The following is a 24,158-nucleotide window of genomic DNA, read 5'->3' on the forward strand; positions in this document are numbered from 1 at the left end:
TAGTAGTGTGCTTTGATGCTTTTATATATATGTCATATATAAAAAATAAAAGAAATTATGAATAAAACTAATACTAAAAAATAAATCTTCCACAGGAAGATTTCCAAGATTTCCAAGTTTTCTACAGGTATTGGTGAGCCCTAGCTTTTAATTTCTACTTCTGTAGCCGTAGATTAAAAAATAAAATGAGTACTTCAAACACAAGAAACATACGGTAAACTTAAAAATTCTATTTGTAACAATAACGAAACACAAATAATTTTCACGTTTTTGTCCTATTATTTTTATCAAGACAAAATCGGATATCCCGCCCCCTCCGCCATACTGGCAGTACCGCCGTCCAATAGCAAAGCCCTAGCTGCATGATTGATACATCCACTGGCCAATGAGCGCTGAGATTACGTCTCCCGGGCGGTAGTGCACGTAGAGCTGATTTGCAACCCGCCGAAGCTCCAGCAGAGAAGGAGGAAAAATGTCGCTGGAGTCGACGCGGACCGTTCTAGGATCAGTGAGCTCTTAGGAGAAAACGCACAGCAGTTCGGTGAGTGGGACTACCGGCACTAGTTGCATCCAGACTCAGGGCTGTAATTGGGTCTGTCCCGTTCAGAACCGCAGCGGTTCCGTGTTAAATTAGTGTAACGCGTCCGGCCTGTTGTTCAGAGAATAAAGCCGCCATGATGTCAGTGACGGCGCCGCAGATTCAACAGAAGGAGCCGCAATAACGGTCACTCAATTAAAGGGTTTAATGAAACTGTCACATAACAGAATAAAAACTCTGTTATGTGTTAGTTTCAGGAAAACAGCGTTAACGTGAGCCGCTGATCTGAAAGTTGATACGGGACAACCTAAGTTTTTCCAAATCTGCATGGACACAAGTTTGCGTCTTCAAACTGAGTGACAGTGGAGAAACCGCAGTGAATTTGAATGAAAGACATTTTCCTAGAACGTGTCTCAGTACAATTAAATGCATTATGACTAACTCATTTACGGCCGAACAGGAAGTGAGTAAAGCTACTAATTACATGTGGTGATTTGCAGAAACTCCACATGTGGCCAGATGTGAGGCGTTCAGGAGCCTTCTCCCCTCCTGCAGTATGTAGGGCGTTTGTGTAACGAACTCCAGCTTTGGGCAGATTAGCAGCCATGACGTCAGCAGCAGCAATGAGCCCACTCATGTTTGGCCTATTTAAGAGCATGTGTCGGTGAACTGTCCACTGAGCTTCTCTCTCTTCCTTCAGAACAAACCTGTGGCGCTGACATGGACTGTTTGACACTTTTGTTTGGCCAACACTACACAAGCCTCTGAAGGTTACTTGGTCTAATAATCACAGCCTCCTGACCCCCCAGCTACCGTGGTTCAGTTCCAGCCCAAGCATGGACCAGTCTGCCAGAGTGGTGAGTCTGGATGCCCAGGGCAACATGGTTTTCACCGTAGTGAAGCCGGTCATGGGCATCTTTCAGGTTTCCTCAGAGCCAGGAAACAGTGTGGCACAAGCCAGCATGGACCTACAGGGCTTGTCAGAAAGCACGCTGGTCCTCCCGCAAATGCCAGGACAGGCCCTGCTCGAGCCCAACCAGGTGGAAATGCACGCCATGCAGCCTCACGTCCAGCCCCAGGTGCCGGGTTCTGGCCCGGTCCAGTCTGAGGGTGCCTCGCAGAGTCAGGAGCTGGCAGCAAACTCCAGCTCGACCTCCGGGACCCAGATGCCGTTTGCAGAAGTGTCGTCACTGCTGGATCCCAACATGAAAGGCTCCAAAGCTCGTGAGTGGCCGGTTGCTATGGCAACCGCTGTGCCTAAAAGCTTTGGGTCACGGCAGCTGGTTTTATTTATACCTGCTTTGTGTCTCCAACCTTAGGCAAGTATCTCATCTCGTATGAAGAAATCAAACGGCGCCTGCAGGCCCCAGAGAGGATGTCCCTGCGCTCGCTGGCGGCGTACACCCGCGTCAGCAGAGGCCCGGCCAGCAAGAAAACGCTGCTGGAGTCGCTCAATGTGCTGGGCCTGACGCCGAGCACGACCACGTCCGTCTCCTCCGCCTTCTCCAAACTCACGGAAGGTGACAGAAACCCTTTACTCTGACAGCACGGAGGGCGCCGACACTCAGCCCGCTTTCGTTTTGGTCCTCAGGCGACACCAGAGCTCTGTGCGACGACATGAAAGACTTCGCCCAAGACTACATCGACTACGGCAACATGGCGAAGCAGCTCATCCCTGAGACCAATACAGTGCAACACTGGTCCAAAATCATTGAAACCAAGTATGTGCGTATCTGTACAACAAGGTGAGATGGAAATGAAGAGTATTAATACTTCATCTGTTCTGTCAGAAACCACCTTGAAGACATGAGGAAATGCTTCAAGGACCCGGTCAACGGCGGCGCCTTCGACAGCGTCACCCACGGCCTCGGTCTGGGAATGCTGGATGTGGCGCTGGACGTGGTCGTCATGGTGATCGAGCAGCAGATCCGCATCCTTTCCGGCGCGGCGGCGTCAGAGCCCGCCGACTCTGGCCCAATGATGCGACGCGTCCGCCGGCGCCACCGCAAAGTCCGCTCCCACGACCACGAGGTGGCGGCCGCGGTCAAGGAGGAAGGAAAGGGCCTCAGCCAAGGAAGGGGACGAGGCAAGATGAGGAAGAGGCCCCGGCGGGAACAGGGAGCGCTTGGCTGTGTGGAAGGCCAAGCGGAGCAGAGCAAGCCGCACGATGTTCTGACGCTGGTGTCCGTGGGATACGAGACGGTCTCCAGTGGCCTCAGTGCAGCTGGACCCGTTTGACACCGGCCCGACTGGTCCACAGAACCAGGGAGGGAGGTCAAACCCCTCATTGCCCAGTCGCCACCAGCCCTCAGGTAGCTGCTAGCATCCTCACCGGTCCCAGAGGAACCGTTAATTAGCCCGTAGTGACTGAAGGACTAGAACTAGCAACCTACGAGTCGACGGACGGCAGGTTTAAGACTGTGATATCAAACCTGTCACTTAGTTTTTTACACTTTTCTTCATAAATGTGATATAATGTGTTTCCTAATGAGCTTCATGGCTTCAGGTTGCAGCATGTTTGCACTGAGCCGGCTCTGGTGAGTCTTCATTAGCAGGTTTGGTGTCTGGTCACAGGAGCAGCTGATACTTCACATACATGTATGTATATGTGTTACGTATGTTTAGATTTGTTGCATTAGCTCAATAAAACAAAATCATCTTCACAACTCTGTTGAGCACTTTGCATTCTGGGAAAGCTGCCATCTCGTACTGTAACACCGACGCCTGCATGTTGCTGTTCTGCCTCTGATTCTCCAGAAGCTAAAAGGCAGTTTAAGGTGGTAAGATACACTGAGAGTCAGCCAAGTGCTAATACCTTACACACAAACAGGGAGGGGTGAGGAGCTTTAGGGAGGATTTACTGTGCATTAACCCTGCGAGGGAACACAACCTGCTGGAGAACAAAGAGGCATGCTTAAAAAACACAGGCGGGACGAAGATGATGAAGATGGGCTGCTTCTGAATGACGCTGCTTCACCCACAGCTGTCCACCGACGGCCGGACGCAGCAGGATGGGACACGCCACCGCCCCCCACACCTACAGCTACACGCGCCCCCCCCGGGACGACGGCGGCTCCGGCCGGCTGCAGCCTCACGCGCCCCACGGTGAGTGTGAAGCGGAGGGTGCCTCCCGTTAGCATGACGCTAGTGCTGCGTGTTCACAGCCTCGCTACTGTCATGAGCAGGGGCCACAGGTTCATGATGATCGTTCGTCTGCGTCGTTTCCCCACAGACAACCTGAACCACGCGCTGGGCGCCATCAGGGTCCTCGGCCTGGAGCTGATAGAAGGAGAGCTGAAACCACACCTGAACACGGTTCTGAGCAGCATCAAGGAGCGGAGTGAGTCAACTCCTAATGACACGCTGCTGTGACATCACAGAGCATTATCACCGAGCATTATGGGAACGTTGCTTCTAACAACAACAGGGGGCATTTTGTCTCAGGGCTGTTTTACCTCATGCAGTTTGAAGTGCAGCACCTCAGCCTCCAGTCCTGAGCAATAAGACCTGCAGCGCTGTGTGTGTGTGTGGGGGGGGGGGGGGGGGGGGGGGCAGGAGGGGATCAGGTGTATGACAGTTGTAAATCCCTGGAGACGCTAAGCTGTATTTGTCTCCTGTAGCATGAGGGGATAGAAGCTGAAGAAGCAAAGAGGGTCAAAGAGATAAAGCAGCAAGTAAAGAAGGGAAACGGCACAAGATTCCGCTCGGGTCCATCTGCTCCCGCGTTGAGACGAGTCACAGCAGCTGTGCCTCGCATGCACCGTAACCACTGCTGTGATGTGAACCTCTGTCCAGAGAAAGGTGCTGCTGAGCAGGTGGTGGTCAGTGGGATCCTGCCCGTGCTGGCGCTGGCCCTGAGGCACAGAGGGCCCGTCCGGCTGCTGACGGCGGAGCTGGTGGCTGAGCTGGCCAAGGAGTGTAAGTCCACGACGGTTCTGGTTCCGCCCGCTGTGGCCGGAGCCCGGGTTCATGCTTCTCTCTGCTTCTCAGCCGTGGTCCGAAAGGGTTTTGGCGACGCCGGCTTGGTCGTGGCTCTGCTGTCGGTGCTGACGAGTCCGGACCCGGAGCTGCTGCTCCACGCTGCCAGAGCCGTCTCACGCATGTGCTATGACAGCGGTGAGTATACGGGGGGCTTTGATGGACCCAGGGGATGATGTGAGCATCTGGCCCGGTTCTGTGTCCCGCAGCCAAGCAGCAGGAGCTGCTGCTGCGCCGCGGGGCCGTGCCGCGCCTCGTGGCCGTGCTGCGGCGCTTCCCAGACGACGAGGCGCTGGAGGGAGGGTGTCTGCAGGCGCTGTGCAACCTGAGCGGCCTGGGCGTGGCGGAGGAGGCGGGGCCGGTGTGGGAGCGGGCGGCCTCCGTGAGGGCGGGGGAGTGGCTGTTCCACGGCGTCTCGCCCCACGCCTGTGGCTTCGCCTCCGTGACTGTGGTGCGCGTGTGGCAGTGGGCGCCGGGCCAGTGCTCGGTCCACATCCAGGTCTTCCAGCGCTGCTCCCCTGTGTTCTGGAGGCTCCACGGGGGCGGGCGGAGTCCTCGCTGGTTCCCCTTCTCCACCCTGGAGAGCTGCTCCAACCTCTACAAGGTGATCAAGTTCTCCACCAAGAAGGTTCCTCGCACCAAAAGTCTGAAGACCCGCATGTTCCACACTCTGCTCTGATGCTGCCACGCGGTTCTGCTGCGACCCGGACACGTAAAGCATCTTCTCCCTGCTTCTTTGTTTACACACTGGGTTCCTGTGCTTGAAATAATAAATACCTTGACTTTTAATCTCCCACCACCAGGTGGCGGACACGTGCTTCCAACGTACATCTCTGCAGATTGTGTTTCCACACAACAATAATCGAATAACGGCAGGTTCTGAATATTTACAACAATATGAAAAGCTAAATCATTTTAAACACAAATGACAACAAACATTCCTCGTGCCGCTGTAATTATGTCTCTTATTGGTTTGAGGCAATCAATTCAAACTTTATGACTGTGGAACTGTTTAAATATTTCATGTGATCGAGATGAAGCATTATTCACAGGTAGACACACGAGGTGCACACAGTCCTGACTGGCCTGTGGAGCACCTCCCAAATGGAACGAATGTAAATAAATACAGTAGGACTCGCTGGAGGTCAGCGCTCCATGTTCTGGAGACGTCCCCAGAATCCGCAGCCCGGAGGACGTCATGTGTTCTAATGTAAAGGTGTCACGTTCGCCTGATGAAGCTGCTGCCTGTCTGAACGGCCGAGGTTCAGTTGAGGATTAGTTTTCATTTGGTTTCTGAGTCCTTGTGAAAGGTAGAGCTGGTGTAAAACTTTCTGCTCTTTTCATAATAAGACTTATAGACATAGATTTATACTTCATAATCTAGCAGCATTTCCTTGTGTTGTGCTTCAATATGTCAGAGAGACAACGACTCAAAAAACATCCCGCCATTAAGAACTTGGCTGAGACAAACTTGCGTGAAGTATTTAATCACTGTAACAGGAGACGCAGCAGCAAGTATATATTACTTTTAATATGAGACTCATTAATTATGCACGACGAACTCGGTTTATGCCCCCGAACGCAGCTCACTCAGCTGAAGACGCTTTTATTGCGCGTCTTTGCAAATGAGCCTTTTAAATTTTAATTTCTTGTTGTTTCCTGCAGACGCACACAATAACTGCATTAGGACTTGGTCGCTGAACTTCTCATCACCGCCTCCGTCCTGACTTTATCGCGGCCAACAGACGAACGCAACCAAAGCGAGGTCGGAGATCGGAGCGAAACCATAGCAGCGAAAGGAAACGGGCCGAGCGGAAGTGCTGTCGTTAATGAGTTAATGCACGTCGTTAATGAGGCTCTTCAGGGTCCGATTCCTGGGTTCTGATTCCTGGGTTCTGATTCCTGGGTTCTGATTCCTGGGTTCTGATCAGGACCATAACGTGCTCATGTCCCCACCGCCACGTCGGAGGCCCAGTACCGGCACGTCTTCTGCCCAGAACCTCTTGGCTGGTTGTTTACAGGGACCAGGACACGTGGTCGGGCCTTCAGACCCGTCAGCACCTTTCTCCTCGTCCTCCGCGCTCACACCTGCGGCTGCAGCACCGAGCTGTCCGGGTTATGACAAGCAGATGTTAAAGTCAACAGCGAGCAGCGAAGCGCCCGCCCGCCGCGTCGCAGACAGCTTATTTTTACCCAGAGATGTCAGGGAGCTGAATGGTCGGTTCAAACGCCAGCGCCTTCGCTGCTATTTCTGTGCAGACTTCACAGGCGAACGCGGCACAGATGCAGCTCACTCCTGCTGCTGTGAGCGACAGAATAAGGCTAGAAAACAGGCAACAACAGACATCAGGCTGCGCTTCAGGCGCGTGTTGGGTACGAGCATGTAAATGTGTGTCTGGAGGGGGAGGGGGGGGGGGGGGTGAGGCCATCTGTCCTGCCCTGTTACCTCCATCACAGGCCCCACAGACGGGGAGCCTCATCCATGGAAAGTGGACGGCTAATATTGGTTTTTGATGGATCCTCCATCTTGACATCATCAGCGGGGGAAAGTGGGAACACGGCGACGGGACAGAGGGAGGGAGGACGGCGGCGCACGCGGTGACGCGGCAGATGGTTGATTGAGATCATCACCGGAGGAGGAAACTCCAGGAAGCCAATTAGGGGAGGAGACGATGACGCGCGCTCGCTCCCAGGACCAATCAGGGCTCTGAAGCGCTGATTGAGCGTTTGACAGCAGAGACACAGACGCTGCAGACAAACCTCTACAACCACAACCAGGCTGCAGGATTAATGAACAATTTGAGGAGCTGATTAGAGCCGAGGCCTCTGGGACGTTCCTTTAATCAAGGCGAACGTGACAACAGCGCACTCAGCTGATGCTGGTGCGCGTGGTGAAGATGATGATGATGACGAGTCCTGACTGGTGTTTTTGCGAGCATCCGTCTGGAAAAACGAACCGAGCCGAGGATTCTGGAGGTCTGTGGTCCAAAGGGACGGTGCTGATGCTCACACCTGCCTCCAGCTCCAACAGAACGAGAAACGCAGCAAAGTTGTAAAACGCCCGACCAACTAGCTTCACCGTGGAGAGAGCGGGAAGCTACTGTAAATGCTACTGCTGCTCCTCGCAGTGAACGGATCAGTGACCTCTGAGGAAGCAGAACCCTCGGACCCTGGACCCACTGAGCCTCAGCACACGCAACTGGACAATCAGAATGAGCCGAAAGCGCCGCGACATGGAGGCATTCAGTCAAATACACGCGCGACCTAACAATGTCTTTACATCAGAACCGCACACACACAGAACGAGCACGACGGGCCGAAGCCAAACGCAAAATAAAAAGAGGAAACCTCAAATTCCTCTCACCTTTGCTGTTTTAATGACCAGGCGGTTGCCTGCTTCCTGTTAGTCCTACTTCCTGTCCGTCCTTTAAACCGGACCCTCAGCTTCAAAATGAAACTGGACTAAAACCTTTCTAATTTGCTTTACTTTGCCAGAATCACTGCGGTTAAAGTAATGCTTATAATTATTGAGTTTAAAGCTTCACCTGCGTCACCTCTTTCCCAGAAGATACTCATTTTATTCTGGAGATGCAGGTTTGGGCTCTTAGCATTAGCAGCGAACGTGAAGCGTTTAATAAAACAACCTCATCAATAAAACGTCCTCTCGGCTGAAACGAGGCTGAGGCAGCGACACTCACAGGCCTAATTAAGATACTGGGCTGATTGGGCTCTTCATTACATGTGCTTTCACACCGCTGATAGCGCTGAAGGACGCCTCGTGGACACGGGCCTAATGGAGCCTAATGCGGCACACGTTGCACCTCTCATGCCCGCGGGTCCGGGTCCTTCGGCCCCGCGCTGCCAGGCGTCCCTCCCTCCGCTCCTCCTCCTCCTCCTCCTCCTCCTCTCGTCTGATCTGTCAGCCGGTGTCTCCCAGCCTTCACTCTGTGACAGACGGTCTATGTCGGCGTCGTCAGTCACTCGCTGCCTCTCCGGCGCCGCCGTCTCCACCCGGCAGGGACTCCCCCTGAAACACAGCCGTCGCGCCGCGGATGAAGAGGCCCCGCGTCTCCTGAGACGGAGCACGTGACCAGAATATTCCTCTTGATTCTCCTGGTGGGGGCATTAGCATCGCTATCAGTGGGCGCAAAGGGAATTTTAATAGTGAGGATGAGGCTTGACCTTGAAGCTTTAATAGGTGGAACGCACACATTTAAACAGCGTCGGGACTCAGACGCAGCGGAGGTGAACACACGTCCTGTTGTAGCATTTTATTTGTTTCATGTCCTGGTTTCTCATCACAGCGACGGGAAACCAGGCCAGCTCCCGTTTCCATCCGTCTCCCTCCTTATTTCCTTTGATCCTAATGATATTAGCACTTTGAAATTCAAGCTATGGCATATTTTAATACCAAACGAAGACAAGTCCTATAGGGAGAGTGTGATGACAGCAGTGACGTGACGACACGCGCAGCGAGAAGAATTTCTTTTTGCTTTGTTGAAATTGAGATTTCTCTTCAAGCGTGACTTTTTGAATAAAGGGATCAGTGATGATGGGCTGAAGTCTGCGTTTGCTGTGTGTGTGTGTGGTGTGTGTGTGTGGGGGGGGGGCATTCTCCTCGTCCTCTGGAAACCAGTGTCTGCTCGCAGCAGAGCCTGCTGGTTCACACTATGGATGTAGGTGTTCCTGTATGAAGCAGCTTTGTTGGTCGTAGTGCTTCTATCTTCACAGTTGTCTCTTAAAGATGAAAAACTGATCACAGTCTGTGTTTCTTATGATAAACTGAACAGAACCTAATATTTGCCTGTTTTAGTCTAAGCAGATTTGCTGACTCTGATTTCCTTGAGTCCTGCTTGTTGTCAGCGCTCCGTCCTCCTCCCTGTGTCCTTCGTAAACAGAAGCAAACAGCGTTTGTTGGTCTCTGCTCAGTTTATTCTAGTGACGGCGTGAACAGAAACACAGGCCCAGCGTTGGGTTTGAGGCCGTGTTTGGACTCACTCTGTCGCTGTGTCCACAGATGGAGCTCATTTACTCTGTTCACTGTGAGCTGATGATGAGGATGTGGATCCACAGAAGTTTGGCCTCGGCTTATTAGCTGCACATTTATGATCCGTGATCGATTATGACTATTTATTATTTACTAATTATTACTATTTACTGGAAACCACCACGCCAAAGTTATTTCTACTTGACCAAAACACAGGAAGTTATTCCTTTAAATCCTTAAATGTTCTTTTTGGATTTATTAAGCAGATTTGTGATATTTATTGATAATAACCCACAGATCACTGTGTATCGGACTCATGCCGGTCGAGGCAGATAGCCGCCCACCGCTCTGCTCCTCCTCCCTGTTGTCCAGCTACACACCAGTGTCGTTGCTGGAGCCGCTCCACAGTTCCAGACACTGGGACCAGCTGTTTCACGGGGGTCTCGTGTGATCAGGACCAGAGGAGACGAGCGCTGCTCCATCAGGTGTTTCCTGGGCGAAGACAGCGCCAGATGAGAAACCTCACAGGAACAAACAATCCTTCCCCGTCCTCGTCCTCTTCCTCGTCTTCGTCCTCTTCCTCGTCTTCGTCCTCAGCCTCCTCCTCAGCCTCAGCCTCCTCCTCAGCCTCAGCCCCATCCTCGTCCTCAGCCTCGTCCTCAGCCTCAGCCTCAGCCCCATCCTCGTCCTCGTCCTTGTCCTCGTCTTCGTCCCCGTCCTCGTCCTCAGCCTCAGCCTCAGCCCCATCCTCGTCCTCGTCCTTGTCCTCGTCTTCGTCCCCGTCCTTGTCCTCGTCCTCAGCCTCAGCCCCATCCTCGTCCTCGTCCTCCATCCCAGCTGGCCACGGCAGACGGCTCACGTCTGATTTCCTCCTGTCCTTCTGTGTTCCATCCTTCACTCTTCCCATGTCCTTCGCTCTGCGTCTCTCCGTCGTCTCCTCTATTTATTACTTATTGACCATCTCCGTGTCACTCCCTGCTACGCGGCCCGATCTCTGTGCCTCAACACAGAGACACGGGGAATCTATGAAGACAAATGTGACCCCAAGGAGACGTGATGCTGGATCTATTTTCCAGCCAAAGTCAATCTGCCACCAGGTAACGAGGACAGATTCTCACTCGGATGCAGAGAGAGAGAAACAGAAAGAAGAGGGCGAGAAAATAAAATATTAATATCTTCAGAAAATACTGACTATGAGGCTGGAACACGGTTTCATCCTTCTTTTATGCAGGATAAAAGCAGCTTATTATATGGATATTATATGGAAGAGGAACTGGTAAATTATAACGATGAGACAATGGACTGAACGTGGCTTCTTCCCGTTGGCCCTGGGTCTGTTTGCTGACGCCTCTCATTATTCTGATTTTCTTTGGAGCACTTAATTGGTGTTTTGCAGAGTGGCCCGCAGTACCGCCGGCCCGCCAGCAGGAGCAGGGTCCTGGGGGTGCGTTCAGGTGCCGGAGCTGAATGTTTGCTCTCAATCTGTCAGCGCTTCGGCCGCGTTGGCAGCGACGCGTGCGCCGGCTCACCATCCTTCAGGCGGCGCCGCGACAGGACCCATCTGCCAGCCAGAACCCAGGGACGGGCCGGAGCGGCTCTGGCACCGGCTCTGGCACCGGCTGAGACACCGCTCCACCTCCCTTTAATAAGGCCGTGTTTGTCCCAGTCGCCTTCGCCGCCTCCGTCCAGCGTCACCCCCTCTTCATACGTCTCTGTTTGCAGCTTTGTCGCCTTCTTGTCACCGGGGATCTTGTCTAAATCTAAATCAGATCTATTTTAGACTAATGGAATGATCCAAGTTGGATCTTATTTTTACCATAAATCCCCCCTTAAAGCTGTTGGGTTCTCTTCTTATCCTTCACGCCATATTCCCACTGACTTAATGAAGTGTGTTTTGCACATGCAGTAGTGCTGTACTGTCCCTGCAGGCGCTGCTGCCTTCACTGTGGCCTCCACCTTTGCAGAGTTTTCAGATTTGACCCCTGGAGGGCAAATTAAGAGGAGGTCAAACAGGTGGGCGGCCCAGAGGTGGGAACAGGAGTTCTGGAGATCAGTGTGTGTGTCCGGCTAATTGGGAAGCGATTATCAGCCTGTCGCTGCTGGAGTGTGACTGACAGACTTTCAGGTCGGGCTTCAGTGAGTCATCCAGCGGCGACACAGGCGCCAGCGGCGGCAGCAACGCACACGGGGCGGATGAAACGGACCCGAGCACGAACGCAAACAGGCGTCTGTTTGGGCCGCGCTCGGCCGCGCACGCAGCAAACGTGGTTCCATGAGCTTAAGCTGTCGAGGGTGAGCAGGTTCAGCCGTCCTGAGGGCTGTGGTGCGTTCAGGGACTCCGCGTGAAGCCACACACTGGTTAAAGAGGGTGAAACGAGGTCTTACTCAGTCTGGGACTCAGCTCCTCCTCTGAAGAGTCTGTAATTATCATTAGTGTCATTACGGCCCTTCCACCCCCCCGCGCTCTGCACCTCCCACCGGCAAAGTGTAATCATCAGGGTTATCAATCACGGCGCTGCCGAGGGCCGGAGCTGCAGCCAAGTGATTCACATCCAACAACACCCACAACCTGCAGCAGCTGAAAACATTTATCCCCTCGCTCAAAGGTGGGACTTGAATTAGTCAACACCTAAAGTATTAACGTCTGATGGGTCACACAGAATATCACCAGCGTCGGTCCCAGCTGAACCCGGGGTTCTGGTGACTCGTGTCTATGTGAGACTTCAATAATGAACTCTTTAAAGGAAACAGCCCAAGCTGTGAAGGTGCTCGTCTGCTGCGAGATCAGTCTCCAAAAACAGCTAATTATTAATGACAGAGTGAGACGAGTCGACAGCATATGTTGCTCTGGAATATTCATGTCCTGAACGTTCACAGCGCTGGAAGCGTCAACCTTTAGGCGACGACCCGCTTTGGATGTTCTGCAGCTGCTCATTCGAGGACCGGGAGTTTGGACCGACTCTCAGCATCACGAGCAGCGAGCCTCGTCTTCGTCCGACCTCCAGTCTGTCCGACGAGGTCGTTGGTCTGATGCACGTGTGCGAATCCGGTACAGATGCTGTTTGTTTCCTTATTTCTGTTATGAGAGTCGGCGACAGAGACGAAGCCAAACTTAAACATGAATATTTAACAGAAGTCGGCTCCAAATCAGCAGGTTTTGTGTTGAATGCCAACATGTCCCACACATCACGCACGGAGCAGCTGGCCGTGAGTCCAGCAGTGGCCCTGAATTCAATATTGTACCTTTAAATATTTAATATGGGAGCTTCCACCAGGCTCCACTCGCCACTGCAATAATAACAAACTGAAGGTCGGAGATGAGCAGAGTTTAGCTTTGTGCCCGTTGAAGGTCACCGTTCAGTTACGCTCAGAACGTAAACATGTTATTTCCAGTGACGCCCGACGCCTCAGATTCTCTCTGGGCCTCGTGTGAGGAAGGTCGTGCCAGGAGCCCGGACAGGGACCCTCCCTTGGAGTTCCCTTCTGTCTGACAGTGGGGCCGAACCGATGGGGAGCAGCGCTGATTAGGACCAGGTGCATGCTGGGAGATCCCCTCCATACCAGACCAATGACCATATGTTCAAAAGCACAGGGCGATTCTAGAGACGCTGCAGATGTCTCGCTCTTGTTTTTTCACTCACCTTTAGACGCTGCACCACCACTGGGCTGAAGAGCATCCACAGTATTGTTATCTAGGTCTTTATAGTTTGTTGTTATCACTATGAATGCTGAAGAGCATTTTCTTAATGATCTAATGTTAAGTCCTCCTGAAACACACACTCTGGATGGCATAACATTAGCTTCAGCTTCTACTGTAAGGAACCTTGGTGTCATCTTTGATCAGGATCTTTTACATCATACATTAAACAAATCTCCAGAACCGCCTACTTTCATCTTAGAAATATAGTTAAAATCAGAAGCATCCTCTCTCAGAGCGATGCAGAAAAACTGATCCATGCATTTGTTACCTCTAGGCTGGACTACTGTAACTGCTTACTCATAGGATGTCCTAACAGCTCCTTAAAAAGCCTACAGCTTATTCAAAATGCTGCAGCTTAGAATAAGAGATCACATTTCTCCTACATTAGCTTGTCTGCACTGGCTGTCTGTAGGATAGAATTTAAAATTCTCACTACTCACCTACAAAGAAAAAGACCTCATAGTTCCTTATGCTCCCAGCAGAAAACTTTGTTCTGAGTTCTAGTGCTACTTGTGGTTCTTAGAGTCTTTACAGTTTTTATCGCTTACTTTGGCCTGTTTTGCATAACTAGGTTCCATTTATTGTCATCATCACTATTACAGCAGAGCATCAGACGCACGTAGCAAATGTGTAAACCTGTACACATTTTCTCCTCCAAAAAATTCCAGCAAGGTTTCCACTTGTACTGTGTGCCACTGTGTTTTTGTTTTTGTATTGTTTTAGATGGCCGCCCACATCCAGCCTGGTTCTGCTGGAGGTTTCTTCCTCGTTTTCCTCTACACTGTTGCTGTCAAATTAAAAGGCTTGCTGTATGTGGGATCTGTTGGGTTTAGTTGTGTAAAGTCTTAAACCTTACCCTGTAAAGTTCCTTGAGGTAACCTTGTAGTGTGCTATATAAATAAAATTGAATTGAAATGATAAAAACAAAGCTGATTATATGCAAACAATTGAGGTTTACAGCTTTTTTATTTTAAAGAACTAGAAAGAAAAAAGGAAAGGTGCAGCAACATTAAACACAAAGTCTACTTTCTGTTTAAGCTGTTGAGAACCAGAGTAAGGTTTAAACCTTGTTAATGATTACAACACAGTTAGTGAAAATAGCTTTATTTATTATAACAGAGTTTGATTATTTACACATTTATTCTTGTTGTAGCTGTTATAATTTCAGCACCATGACAACCATGTGTAAGCAAATCAGTTAAGCAATCGGTGCAAAATACATAAGCTGGGATGAACCTTAGGCTAACACATTCATAACTAAACAACTGCTGTACTGTGGTTTACCTTGGAGATTAATACTAATACCAATAATAATGTTAATGTATGTGCACACACACTCATACAAACATATACATATATCATATACATACACATATGCATTGTTATACATAATCTCATAATACGTTATAATAGCCATGACATACAACATCACAGCTACCATATTCACACATTATTGATGTTTGTGGTGATAAGTACCAGTAATACTTACAGTTGGGTTTAAAGCCTGTTTATCAGCTAAGGTGTTGAATCTCCCACTACAAGGTTAGTAAGGCTGTAGCTTGATATTATTCACCCAAAGGTGAGGCAGACGTTGGTGCATGAACTATGCCACTTGTGAAAGCCAGGGTGATGTGAGGGGCTCCGCCACTACGCCCATCCAGCAAGCAGAGGAAGGAATCCCAGCAGCCAGGGAGCCCACACACCTTCAGTTCAGGAGGGCAGGTGCTGCGACCCAAGCCGCCCACACAGAGCCCCCCAGGCAGAGCTGCAGCAGCCACAGAGACAGCACCCGAGGTCAGAGTGGGCCACCGGGGGTCAACGCTGTCCGCCCCATGAGAACCAGGGGCAAACACTCCCCCCGGCGGGAGGGTCGGCCTGAAAGAGTAGAGCCCGAGGACCCACGGTCCGTAGGGAGCCTGACAGGAGATGCCCCGGCGCCCAGAGTGGGGCCCACCCCCAGTCCACCACCCCCACACGAGCGGAGCGGGGCCTACCCCATTGGTCCAACCAAATACCTGGCACCACATTGGACACTTTGTCCAGTCTGTTACTGTCTGCTCCAAGGTTCTTAGTTGCTTGTGGATTTTTATAAATATATCTAGAGCCACATTATAATTTATAATAATTATGATCTGTTCGTCACCTTCAACAATTCAGCAAAAAGAGACATCAAGTGATTTTACTAGATGCCAGTTTTGTTGTTTATCCTTACTTGAATGTTGTGACAGTGATTTACAAATCTCTCATATTTTTCATAGGTCATCAAGGTCAACAGAAATTCATTTGTCATTTGTTTAACTTGTCTTTGAAAAATATATTATTTTTACAGTATGTCATAAAAACACCTACAGAATTAATACCTGTTAAGGTGAATTCTGCATTAAAAGGATAACCTCCATTTAGTCCAGATGCAAGTATGAAGACTAGTCCTACACCTGCAGCAGCAGATAGTAGAAGTCTAGTTTTTTTTACGTCCACTTTCTTTATCTCAATATGGTCTCCTGTTTTACGAAGTGCATGTCCAACGGATCTGGGTTCTGTGTTATAAGACTGGTGCACAATTGCAGGTGTATGGGTTTCCAGATCAGAAAAGAAGATCAGTGGATGTTCCTTGCTTTTTCTTCGTCTTATATTAAAGGCCATTTATCAGAAGACCGGTTCTTTTACCAGGTTAATTTAACAGTTTGTGAGCTTTTCCAGTAGATGTGTCAGCTCTTCGTCTATTCAGGACATGAACTTTATTGTGTTCAGATTCTTTTCTGTAAAGTAGAAGAAGACAATAAAACCCAACACAATAAAATAACAGCATGCACTCTGACCTCTGCAGCGGCTTGTAAGATACTGCGGTCAAGTGAGCCGTCGTTCGTCCAGCCGCGCTTCAAAAACGTCTTGCGCCCGTATTACGCGCTTTACAGCAGATCACAAAACACGCTCGTCGCGACTTCTTTTCATAGCGAGACGTCCCGTCGATTCAAAATATGGAAAACTACGAAACAAAATATTGCCTATATAGAAAAACTGTCGCCTAATAAAGATCTGTGCACTTTTACTGTAAAATTAAGCATTTATTAGTATTTAAAACTACCATGTCATACTGTAAAACTTTTATAATTAATAACTTGACTTTGGTGCATAGTTTCAGGCTCAGACCACTTTCTCTTTGTTCTACTAGAGGTGTACTGCATTACAGTATGACATGGTGGTTTTGAATACTAATTAATCCTAAACTATACAGTAAAAATACACAGATCTTTGTGTCGTGATAGTACACATCTAGTAGAACAAGGGGAAAGTGGTCTGAGCCTGGAACTATGCACCAAAGTCAAGTTATTAATTATAAAGGTTTTACAGTATGACATGGTAGTTTTAAATACTAATAAATGCTCAAATTTACAGTAAAAGTACACGGCTCTTTATTAGGCGACAGTATTTCTATATACGCAATATTTTGTTTGGTAGTTTTCCATATTTTGAACAGACCAGACGTGTCGCTATGAAAAGAGGAAGTCGCGACGGGCGTGTTTTGTGTTCTGCTGTAAAGCGCGTAATACGGGCGCAAGACGTTTTTGAAGCGCGGCTGGCTGAACGACGGATGAACGAACGACGGCTCACTTGCCCGCAGTTTTTAAGATAATATCGAATGATAACTGAGAGTCCTTGATTTACCTGAAGGCTGACGTTAAACATGTAGAAAATAAGAAATCATGACTTTGATTCAATTCAAGTCCTCTTGTATCTTTAGTCCTGCTGCATTGAGGCTCCCATAGTTTCTTCCTCAGGAGTTACCAACAGTACAGTCGTATTAGGAACGTATTCCGTGTTATTTAAACGAAAACTTTCCGCTCGCTTGTTGCCGCGCTCTTCCGGATTCACCTCTTTGCACGCGCCAATCGTGTTCTGACCGCTGCCGGTTCCGGGAAGTCACATGTGAAGTCACATGACTGAGTCTCTTCTGGTTTTCATAACCAGATAATCAGGTCAATAACTTACAGTATTGTTATTTGAATCTTTTAGGTTTACAGAACATTAATGAGAACATATAGAAATGTATTTATCCTTTACATTGAAATTAAACTATTTCTGCTTCTTCTGTGCACGGTAATCGCTGTTTACACCATCTCTATGTCTCTTCAGGTGTATCTGTACATTCAGTTCTTCAGCTACGTCCTGTTACGTTCTAAATGTTTCAGCATTTCATCTCGCTGCAGAATGTGTTTTTCTCCAGGTGCTGCTACAAACAAACGGCGGCGCTGATGGAATTACAGGTCACAGACAAGGTCGCCGTGGCGACGCGTCCTGTCTTAGAGAGCAGAGAGTCTTTTTCAGCCACCTCTGGGTTTCAGTCCAGCTGTTGGACCTGAATTCTCTTTTATCCAGCCAACACTTGCTGAGACACTTTAAGGCTTTTTATTCAGGGGGAGTCTCAGTGTTCACTCACTGAAAAAGGCACCAGTCGTTTGGATGTCACCTGTACAGGCCTCGCTCCCCACGTTCTAACACATGGAGTAAATGTAAAGCTGTTATTAAGCTGATCTACTGTAAATAATCAGTGTTCAAAAGTCCGTCAGATGCCTTTTACAACCTGTTATTATTACTATTAGTATTGTTGGATTAAAAGTATGGAACATAATCACATGACAAACAGCACATGTCGCCTGCGGTTCACCTGAAGTCAACGTTCTTCCAGAGTTTATAGCTGAGACGTGTCTCCTGAAGCTTTTATTAAATAAGGAAATAGGAGCAGAAATGAACAGCACAAACCTTGTGAATGACCTTGCATTTTAAATACTGCATTAAAATAAGGCTTTTAAAAAATTTTAAAACTTTGAAAACACATAATAAACAAATGCTTAGGAACAGACAAACTATTTATAATTGTAAGAAGTTTTAGTCTCTGTCTGAACTGTTAAGAGCCAGAGTGGGATTGAGCGTTGTTAATGATTACAACACATAGTGTCCTTAAAGGAAAACTTTTACCTTTAATACAGCAACATTTTGATTGTTGAGGTCAGTTTGACAAACTATGTATAGTATACAAAAAAAAACAAATATTCACATCACTCTTGATTAAGCTAAACAGACAGAAAGAAAAGGGATGACGATTGATTAAAATCTCAAAATCCAAATACAGTCAATAAAACATGTTCCTTCTCTCCCTATGTCTATGGCCTGTCTCAACCCCTTCGTCTCTGGAAGTTCGAGGCTGCTGGAGAGTTGATGAGTCAAAGATGTGTCGACGGTTGGTTGGAACTTGATTTTCTCCATGATGCTCATCGTGCCTGGATGAACAGCTGCCTGTGGCAGCTGTTTCTGCCGTGGTGTCTGTTTCTTTCCTCTTTTTCCCAGCAGACAAAACCTGGGGTTTTATGCACATTTTCTGCCCATCATTCTTAGTTTAACGTTTTTACCATCACCTTTTACACGTCCCATCATCTGATTGGACCCCTTACAGCGTGATCCACATCACCAATGACAACACATCATGTACACGTGATCTATTCCTTGTCTCACTTTGATCAACAGCGTTTCCTGTCCTCTTTTGGCCGTTCTCGTACTTTCCAATGACACTGGTTCATTAAACTTCAATTTGCCCACAACATTTCAAACTTGTAGCTTGAGCACTCATATTTGCAAGACCTGCACCTGAATCCTGCACTCAAACATTAAACTTTATTTCACCCTGATTACAAGTTCACAAACTATTACGTGTATTAAAAATTACTAATCATTCAAACATAATCAGACTGTTGTATTATTAATAATCATCTAAATCATCAAACATCAACTGACTGTTTGTCCACCTCTGCTCATTCCCAGCATGGAGCTGCAGACCTGAAGGACCTGAGGAAGTACATCCTGCTCTGAGCCTCTTGTTCACAGCTGACGACTTCTTCTGGTTAGAGTGTGATGCTGCTAATATCAAGGTTGGGAGGTTCATCCCCGCTTATTCATTTTGCACCGATTGTTAACTTAACAGAGTTGCTTGGTTTCAGCACAAGTTCTCATAATCAGAGAACCTGTGGAGATGACAGGACTCTGACTTGTACCTGAAGTCTGAGGATTCTTAATACAAACACTTTACCATCATTATCATCTTCTGTGTTTCCACAGTCAAGAGATAATGGGGCTGAGTTGAGATGTAGGATTAGGAAGATGCAGATCATCCTGAGGTCTGACCCATAAAACACAAACACAAGGTCACTGGTATGTTTACACTTAACTGTTGTTGCTCAGTCCTTAACCAACATTTATCGTTAGTGTCAATACAGGTTTAAACCTGTATTGACACTAATGCACATTTTTGCTCATAGCATTTTTGTTCATAGCAAACAAAAAATTCAAAAAAACAAAACAAAAAAATGTACAAATATCTTTTATATTAATGATATTTGACACCAGGCCGTCGCTCATCAACCAGTGGTTTCACCAGAAATTCATTTTAACTTCACAAATAATCATATATTGACTTTACAGTATTTGTGATAAAAACACCTAGAGCTCTAATAACTTTTATAGTGACTCCGGCTGTAAAAGGGTAACCTCCAGTTGGTCCAGAGGCCAGTTTAAGGACTAGTCCCAACCCTGCAGCAGCGAATAGTAATCTCTCTTTTTTTGTGTACACTTTCCTTTTCCTAATGTAATCTTCTGTTTCCTCAACTGTGTTTCCACAGACAAGAGATAATGAGGCTGAGTTGAGATGTACAGTAGGATTAGAAAGATGCAGATCATCCTGAGGTCTGACCCATAAAACACAAACACAAGGTCACTGGTAATGTTTACACTTAACTGTTGTTGCTCAGTCTTTAACCAACATTTATCATTAGTGTCAATACAGGTTTAAACAAATGCACATTTTTGCCCATAACATTTTGTTCACAGCAAACAAAAAAATCAAAAAAACAAAACAATTTACAAATATCTTTTATATTTTAAGGTTGTCAACCAGTGGTTTCACCAGAAATTCATTTTCACTTCACAAATAATCATAAATTGACTTTACAGTATTTGTGATAAAAACACCTACAGCTCTAATAAATTTTATGGTGACTCCTGCTAGTTTGAGGACTAGTCCCACACTTGAGGCAGCGAAAAGTGATCTAGGTTTTTTTGTGTACACTTTCCTTTCCTTATTGACATTGACATTGACATCTCCTTCTTTACAAAACAGAGGTACACAATTTGGATCTATAGACGAAACACAGTAACTCACTTCAAATGGCGAAAAGCAAACTTGCATAGAATCTTCCTCAGAAACTTCCTCAGAAAGGAAGATTAGTGGAGGTTCCTTGCTGCGCCTTCTCTTTCTTATTTTAGAGGCCATTACTTATGAGGAACTAGCTCTTTTAGAGTTCATTTAGCAGTTGGTCTGTGAGCTCCTCCAACGGATGGGTCAGTTTTCACCTGTTCAGGACATGAACGTTATTGTGCTCAGGTTTTCTGTAGTAAAAGACAATAAAAACAGTCATATAATGATAAATGTACACGTAAACATGAAAGCGTGTACTCTGACCACTACAGCAGCTCCTTAGACTGGTATCAACTGATAGCTGAGAGGTTTGTACTTACCTGAAGGCAGATGTTAAACGTGTAGAACAGAAGATTTAAAAATTTATTTGGACACAATTCAGGTCCTCTTAGTTCTGCTGCTTTGAGTCCAGTCCAATACGAGTCCAGTCGTATTTATGAGTTTAGTTACTGGTTTTCCGTGTTCTTCTTGTTACTTAAACCATGTGTTTCTTGTCTAGCCTGTCTTGGGACCGTGTGGAATCCAGAGCTGCGTTTCCTGTCCACTGCTTCTGCTCAGTCTATAGCAGTTTTTCCCAATAAGAGGACGCGAGGACGTTTTCAGTGGGACTTTTTTCAATAAAGACGCACCGTCCACACTCCTCAGATGTAGTGATTACTGTGTTTCCTGTAATAGTAACTGACCGCATAGAACAAACCCTCTCCGATCGCACGCGTTAAACGTGTTCTGACCGCTGCCGGTCACATGTGAAGTCACTGACTGAGTCCCATGCGTGAAAGACTGTAAAAGCCATGATTGTTTGTGGCGCAAATGTGATGGTGATGGTGGGGAATAAAAGTAAAGGATAATCGTTTCCTCCTCTTTCGCCGCTGCTTCCGTTTCTCTTCAGCTTCTTCTCTACACAGCAAAAATTGGAGAGTTGAAATTTGGAAGTTAAAAATTTCAGAGTTAATTGTAACTCCGAAAGAGTAATATTTACACATTCTGAGTAAAATGTTGTTCAGTGTTAGGGTTATTTGACAGTGTTGATCACAGCGGAGTCAAGGAAACTCTTCAGAGAGTTAATGATGCTCCACCCACAATGCACCCAGTTCTTCGGTTGAAAAGTCAGCGCCATTGTTGTTTCGCATGTGGACTGTGGAACGGTAAGTAAAAATATATATCTTACATATAAGCATTCTAGTTCATCCTGTGATTTGAGTTTTGAATCTCGTATCTAACATACATGGGTAATGTTTTTCAAAGCATATTGATGCTAAACGGTTATGTTGTAAACGTTGTACAGGTGATTAGAATTTCAGCTAGCATCGTGGTAGCTAGCTAGTGGAAACGTGTATAACTTCATTAAGGAGCTGCAGTTGATGGGATAAACTAAGTTATTGTAGTGTATATATGCTCTGTGTGCAAATATTAGGTTTGACAAATTCAGCTGCTAACATTAGTCATTTCTGTGTCTTTATCTTTGTGAGCAACAGCAACCGTGAACATTATTATCGTTACTACCCTGTTAGCGTGCATTAAACGCGGATATGTTTTCGGCAGTTGCCGCCGCATATTTTCACAAACGCGCTCTGTCCTGCACTTGCGCAATTGCGTGTGCATGCGCGCGTGTATTAGCGCGCTCAAAAAGTTTAAACTTCGTGGTGGTTGTTGCAGAGCACCGAGATGACTTGTTGACATGTGAAATGCGAGTTTTCAATGTGTACTGTTCTTGTATTTCTCAGATGAAATGCTGCAGGTCAGTTACAAGCAACGGTAAAGTGAAACTGGCTGTTGCTGAAGGAGCGTTGGACTTTTCATTAGAAAGTTTTTTGTTTTACTCATTCACTTAAAGCCTTGTTCCATAAGCTTCAGTTTGTAGTACTTTAATACACAAGCATTTATTTTAAGGGGTTAAATCATCAAATATTATCTTAAATGAGCCACATCTCACTTCTCTGTGCCTGTTAGTAGTTGCTCTGTAACTGTCATTTTGTGTAAAATAAGGATGGACATTTACTTTCTGATTTTATCTTTTTCAGTCATTGAAAGGTGTTGTAAGACAAGGCAATGTGGTGTTGACTGTTTTTAAAATGGTGAGTTATTTTCAAATGTGAAACTGGTAAAATGTAGTGTTTCTGTTCATTACTGCCAGTTTTGTGCTGATAAGCAGAATATGTACTCCTTTCAATATTTTCCATTAGAGTTCTCGGACACCTTATCAAAGATTACTGTGACGTCTGAATCAAGTTGCAGCTCAGGTGCATCAACTCTATTCATAGAAGAGATTCCAAACAAGCGACAAAGATCATCTATTGCAACACAGGTCAGAAAAAAAGCTTATTTACATTGGGCCCATTTTGATTCAGTCTGCAGAAATTTATGAATGTGTTCTTGTGCTTTTATTTTCTATTAGTTGGCTCAGGGTATGCTTAAGTTAAAGGCTGGTGGTGAAGAGGATCTACAGCAGTATCAAGCAAGAGAAACCCTTACAGATGCCACAAAAACACAAATGGTTAACAGACTAGTGGCTCACATCATTGATACTGGTGCGTATTTTTCCTGCAGTTTGTTTTCATTTGACAGTAAATGATTATGTGGCAATTATATATAAGAATAATAATTTGATATCTCTTGTCAGGAATGTTCCTACTAAAGGTTTCATCAAGCAGTTAAATTCAATACCAGAACTGAGTCAGTTGGTGCTAATAGCAGAAGGTCCCACTGGATGTGATGTTGATGAAACAAGAGGTGAGTTGTATTTTATATTTTTGTTTTGAAACGTTATTTGAAGTTAGAGTTACCTTTTTGACAAAGTAAACGCCCTATGAGAAAGGTCTACGTATAGTGGCATTTTCATTCTGTAAATTAACATTTATAGATTTAGATACATTTAAATATAAAAAGTAACTAAAATTTTGTGTCTTTTTGCCCACAATCTGGGACCAAGAAACGGCCTCCATGTTACATGTTCGCCGCCACCAGGACAGAAGTCTGTAAAAGTTTGTGCAAGTGATGCAGCTGAAAGCCTTGCCATCTTTCACATGGTATTTGTAACCTTTTGATATATCTGTTACTTATTTTGATGAGATCAAAATCAAGTCTTGTTGAGTATCACCAATGTCCTAGCATCAGTAGTGGTTGATGAATGGCTAGTCACTTGTTTGTTTCAAATATTTGCTGATTCCTTGAGGTATTTGATAAACTGTTCAAGGCTCACTTTGCTTTATGATGATGCACTTTTACACCTTCCTACTGCTTCTTCTGAGAACAGTGACACGTGTCTATCTACAGATCTGACCAAAGAATTCTACTATTATTTGGTTTTATTGCTTGAAGTGTTTTAACTGTGTCTCACTCTTGGCATGACAGTTTTTTCGAAACATTTGATTGTTGACCAACACACTATTCAAGTGAGACGTTTTTAAACTTCATTATGCATTCGAAGTACTGTGTGATGACTTATTTATTTATTTAAAATGTCTGAGCTTGAATTTTATAAACCACTTGATAGTCTTACAGTGTTGTAAGGTTTGTCTAGTATACCTTCCTTTCTGATGTTTGTTCAACTGCAAGACAAAAATAAATGTTGTTATGGAAATTTAAATGTGTTTGGAGTTCATTTAACACATTTTCAAGGTACAAGGTTAACACTGAACAGAGTGACACCATCACTCCCAAAATTGCAAAACATGTAACTCTGACCTATTTAAAATTAATTCCCTCTTAG

At 46.5% G+C, this 24,158-nt stretch overlaps 2 protein-coding genes and 2 long non-coding RNA genes across 8 annotated transcripts; 3 read left to right on the forward strand and 1 right to left on the reverse strand.

Annotated features, from left to right (window-relative positions):
• Nucleotides 1–386: 386 nt before the first annotated feature.
• On the forward strand, nucleotides 387–3,204 carry si:ch73-127m5.2 (uncharacterized protein LOC561202 homolog). The gene is made up of 5 exons (XM_029134304.3): nucleotides 387–541; nucleotides 1,239–1,762; nucleotides 1,858–2,058; nucleotides 2,130–2,259; nucleotides 2,329–3,204. Exons 2-5 carry the CDS (start codon nucleotides 1,375–1,377, stop codon nucleotides 2,774–2,776), a joined length of 1,167 nt encoding a protein of 388 aa, XP_028990137.1. The 5' UTR covers nucleotides 387–541; nucleotides 1,239–1,374; the 3' UTR covers nucleotides 2,777–3,204.
• Nucleotides 3,205–3,349: 145 nt separating this feature from the next.
• On the forward strand, nucleotides 3,350–9,067 carry si:dkey-21e13.3 (uncharacterized protein LOC100150043 homolog). 2 transcript variants are annotated; one of them, XM_055504559.1, is made up of 6 exons: nucleotides 3,350–3,643; nucleotides 3,771–3,878; nucleotides 4,334–4,456; nucleotides 4,529–4,654; nucleotides 4,726–5,228; nucleotides 6,182–9,067. In XM_055504559.1, the coding sequence occupies exons 1-5, from the start codon at nucleotides 3,550–3,552 to the stop codon at nucleotides 5,193–5,195; spliced, it is 921 nt and encodes a 306-aa protein (XP_055360534.1). In that variant the 5' UTR covers nucleotides 3,350–3,549; the 3' UTR covers nucleotides 5,196–5,228; nucleotides 6,182–9,067. The 2 variants fall into 2 exon arrangements, with proteins under 2 accessions (XP_055360534.1, XP_055360533.1); XM_055504558.1 differs by lacking the exon at nucleotides 6,182–9,067 and adding an exon at nucleotides 5,320–6,171.
• A 5,083-nt stretch (nucleotides 9,068–14,150) lies between these two features.
• On the reverse strand, nucleotides 14,151–17,115 carry LOC129603416 (uncharacterized). The gene is made up of 2 exons (XR_008693255.1): nucleotides 16,870–17,115; nucleotides 14,151–15,962 (listed from the first exon to the last, which is right to left on the reverse strand). It is a non-coding gene; the product is annotated as an uncharacterized LOC129603416 (long non-coding RNA).
• A 4,336-nt stretch (nucleotides 17,116–21,451) lies between these two features.
• Nucleotides 21,452–24,035, forward strand: LOC114845832 (uncharacterized). 4 transcript variants are annotated; one of them, XR_003783933.2, is made up of 7 exons: nucleotides 21,580–21,594; nucleotides 22,174–22,204; nucleotides 22,471–22,524; nucleotides 22,633–22,754; nucleotides 22,845–22,977; nucleotides 23,070–23,179; nucleotides 23,379–24,035. It is a non-coding gene; the product is annotated as an uncharacterized LOC114845832 (long non-coding RNA). The 4 variants fall into 4 exon arrangements; XR_008693252.1 differs by lacking the exon at nucleotides 22,174–22,204 and having other exon boundaries at nucleotides 21,452–21,594; XR_008693254.1 differs by lacking the exon at nucleotides 21,580–21,594 and having other exon boundaries at nucleotides 22,067–22,187.
• The last annotated feature ends 123 nt before the right edge of the window (nucleotides 24,036–24,158 follow it).

The sequence above is a fragment of the Betta splendens genome, chromosome 19 (genome assembly GCF_900634795.4).
Source record: "Betta splendens chromosome 19, fBetSpl5.4, whole genome shotgun sequence".
NCBI lineage: Eukaryota > Metazoa > Chordata > Actinopteri > Anabantiformes > Osphronemidae > Betta > Betta splendens.

Coding starts and splice junctions, on each gene's coding strand:
- si:dkey-21e13.3 (XM_055504559.1), top strand. CDS start 3,550: ATGGGACACGCCACCGCCCCCCACACCTACAGCTACACGCGCCCCCCC. Junction 3,879..4,333: donor GAGCAGCATCAAGGAGCGGA/GTGAGTCAACTC, acceptor ACCTCTGTCCAG/AGAAAGGTGCTGCTGAGCAG. Junction 4,655..4,725: donor ACGCATGTGCTATGACAGCG/GTGAGTATACGG, acceptor TGTGTCCCGCAG/CCAAGCAGCAGGAGCTGCTG.
- si:ch73-127m5.2 (XM_029134304.3), top strand. CDS start 1,375: ATGGACCAGTCTGCCAGAGTGGTGAGTCTGGATGCCCAGGGCAACATG. Junction 2,059..2,129: donor CTTCTCCAAACTCACGGAAG/GTGACAGAAACC, acceptor TTTGGTCCTCAG/GCGACACCAGAGCTCTGTGC. Junction 2,260..2,328: donor TCCAAAATCATTGAAACCAA/GTATGTGCGTAT, acceptor CTGTTCTGTCAG/AAACCACCTTGAAGACATGA.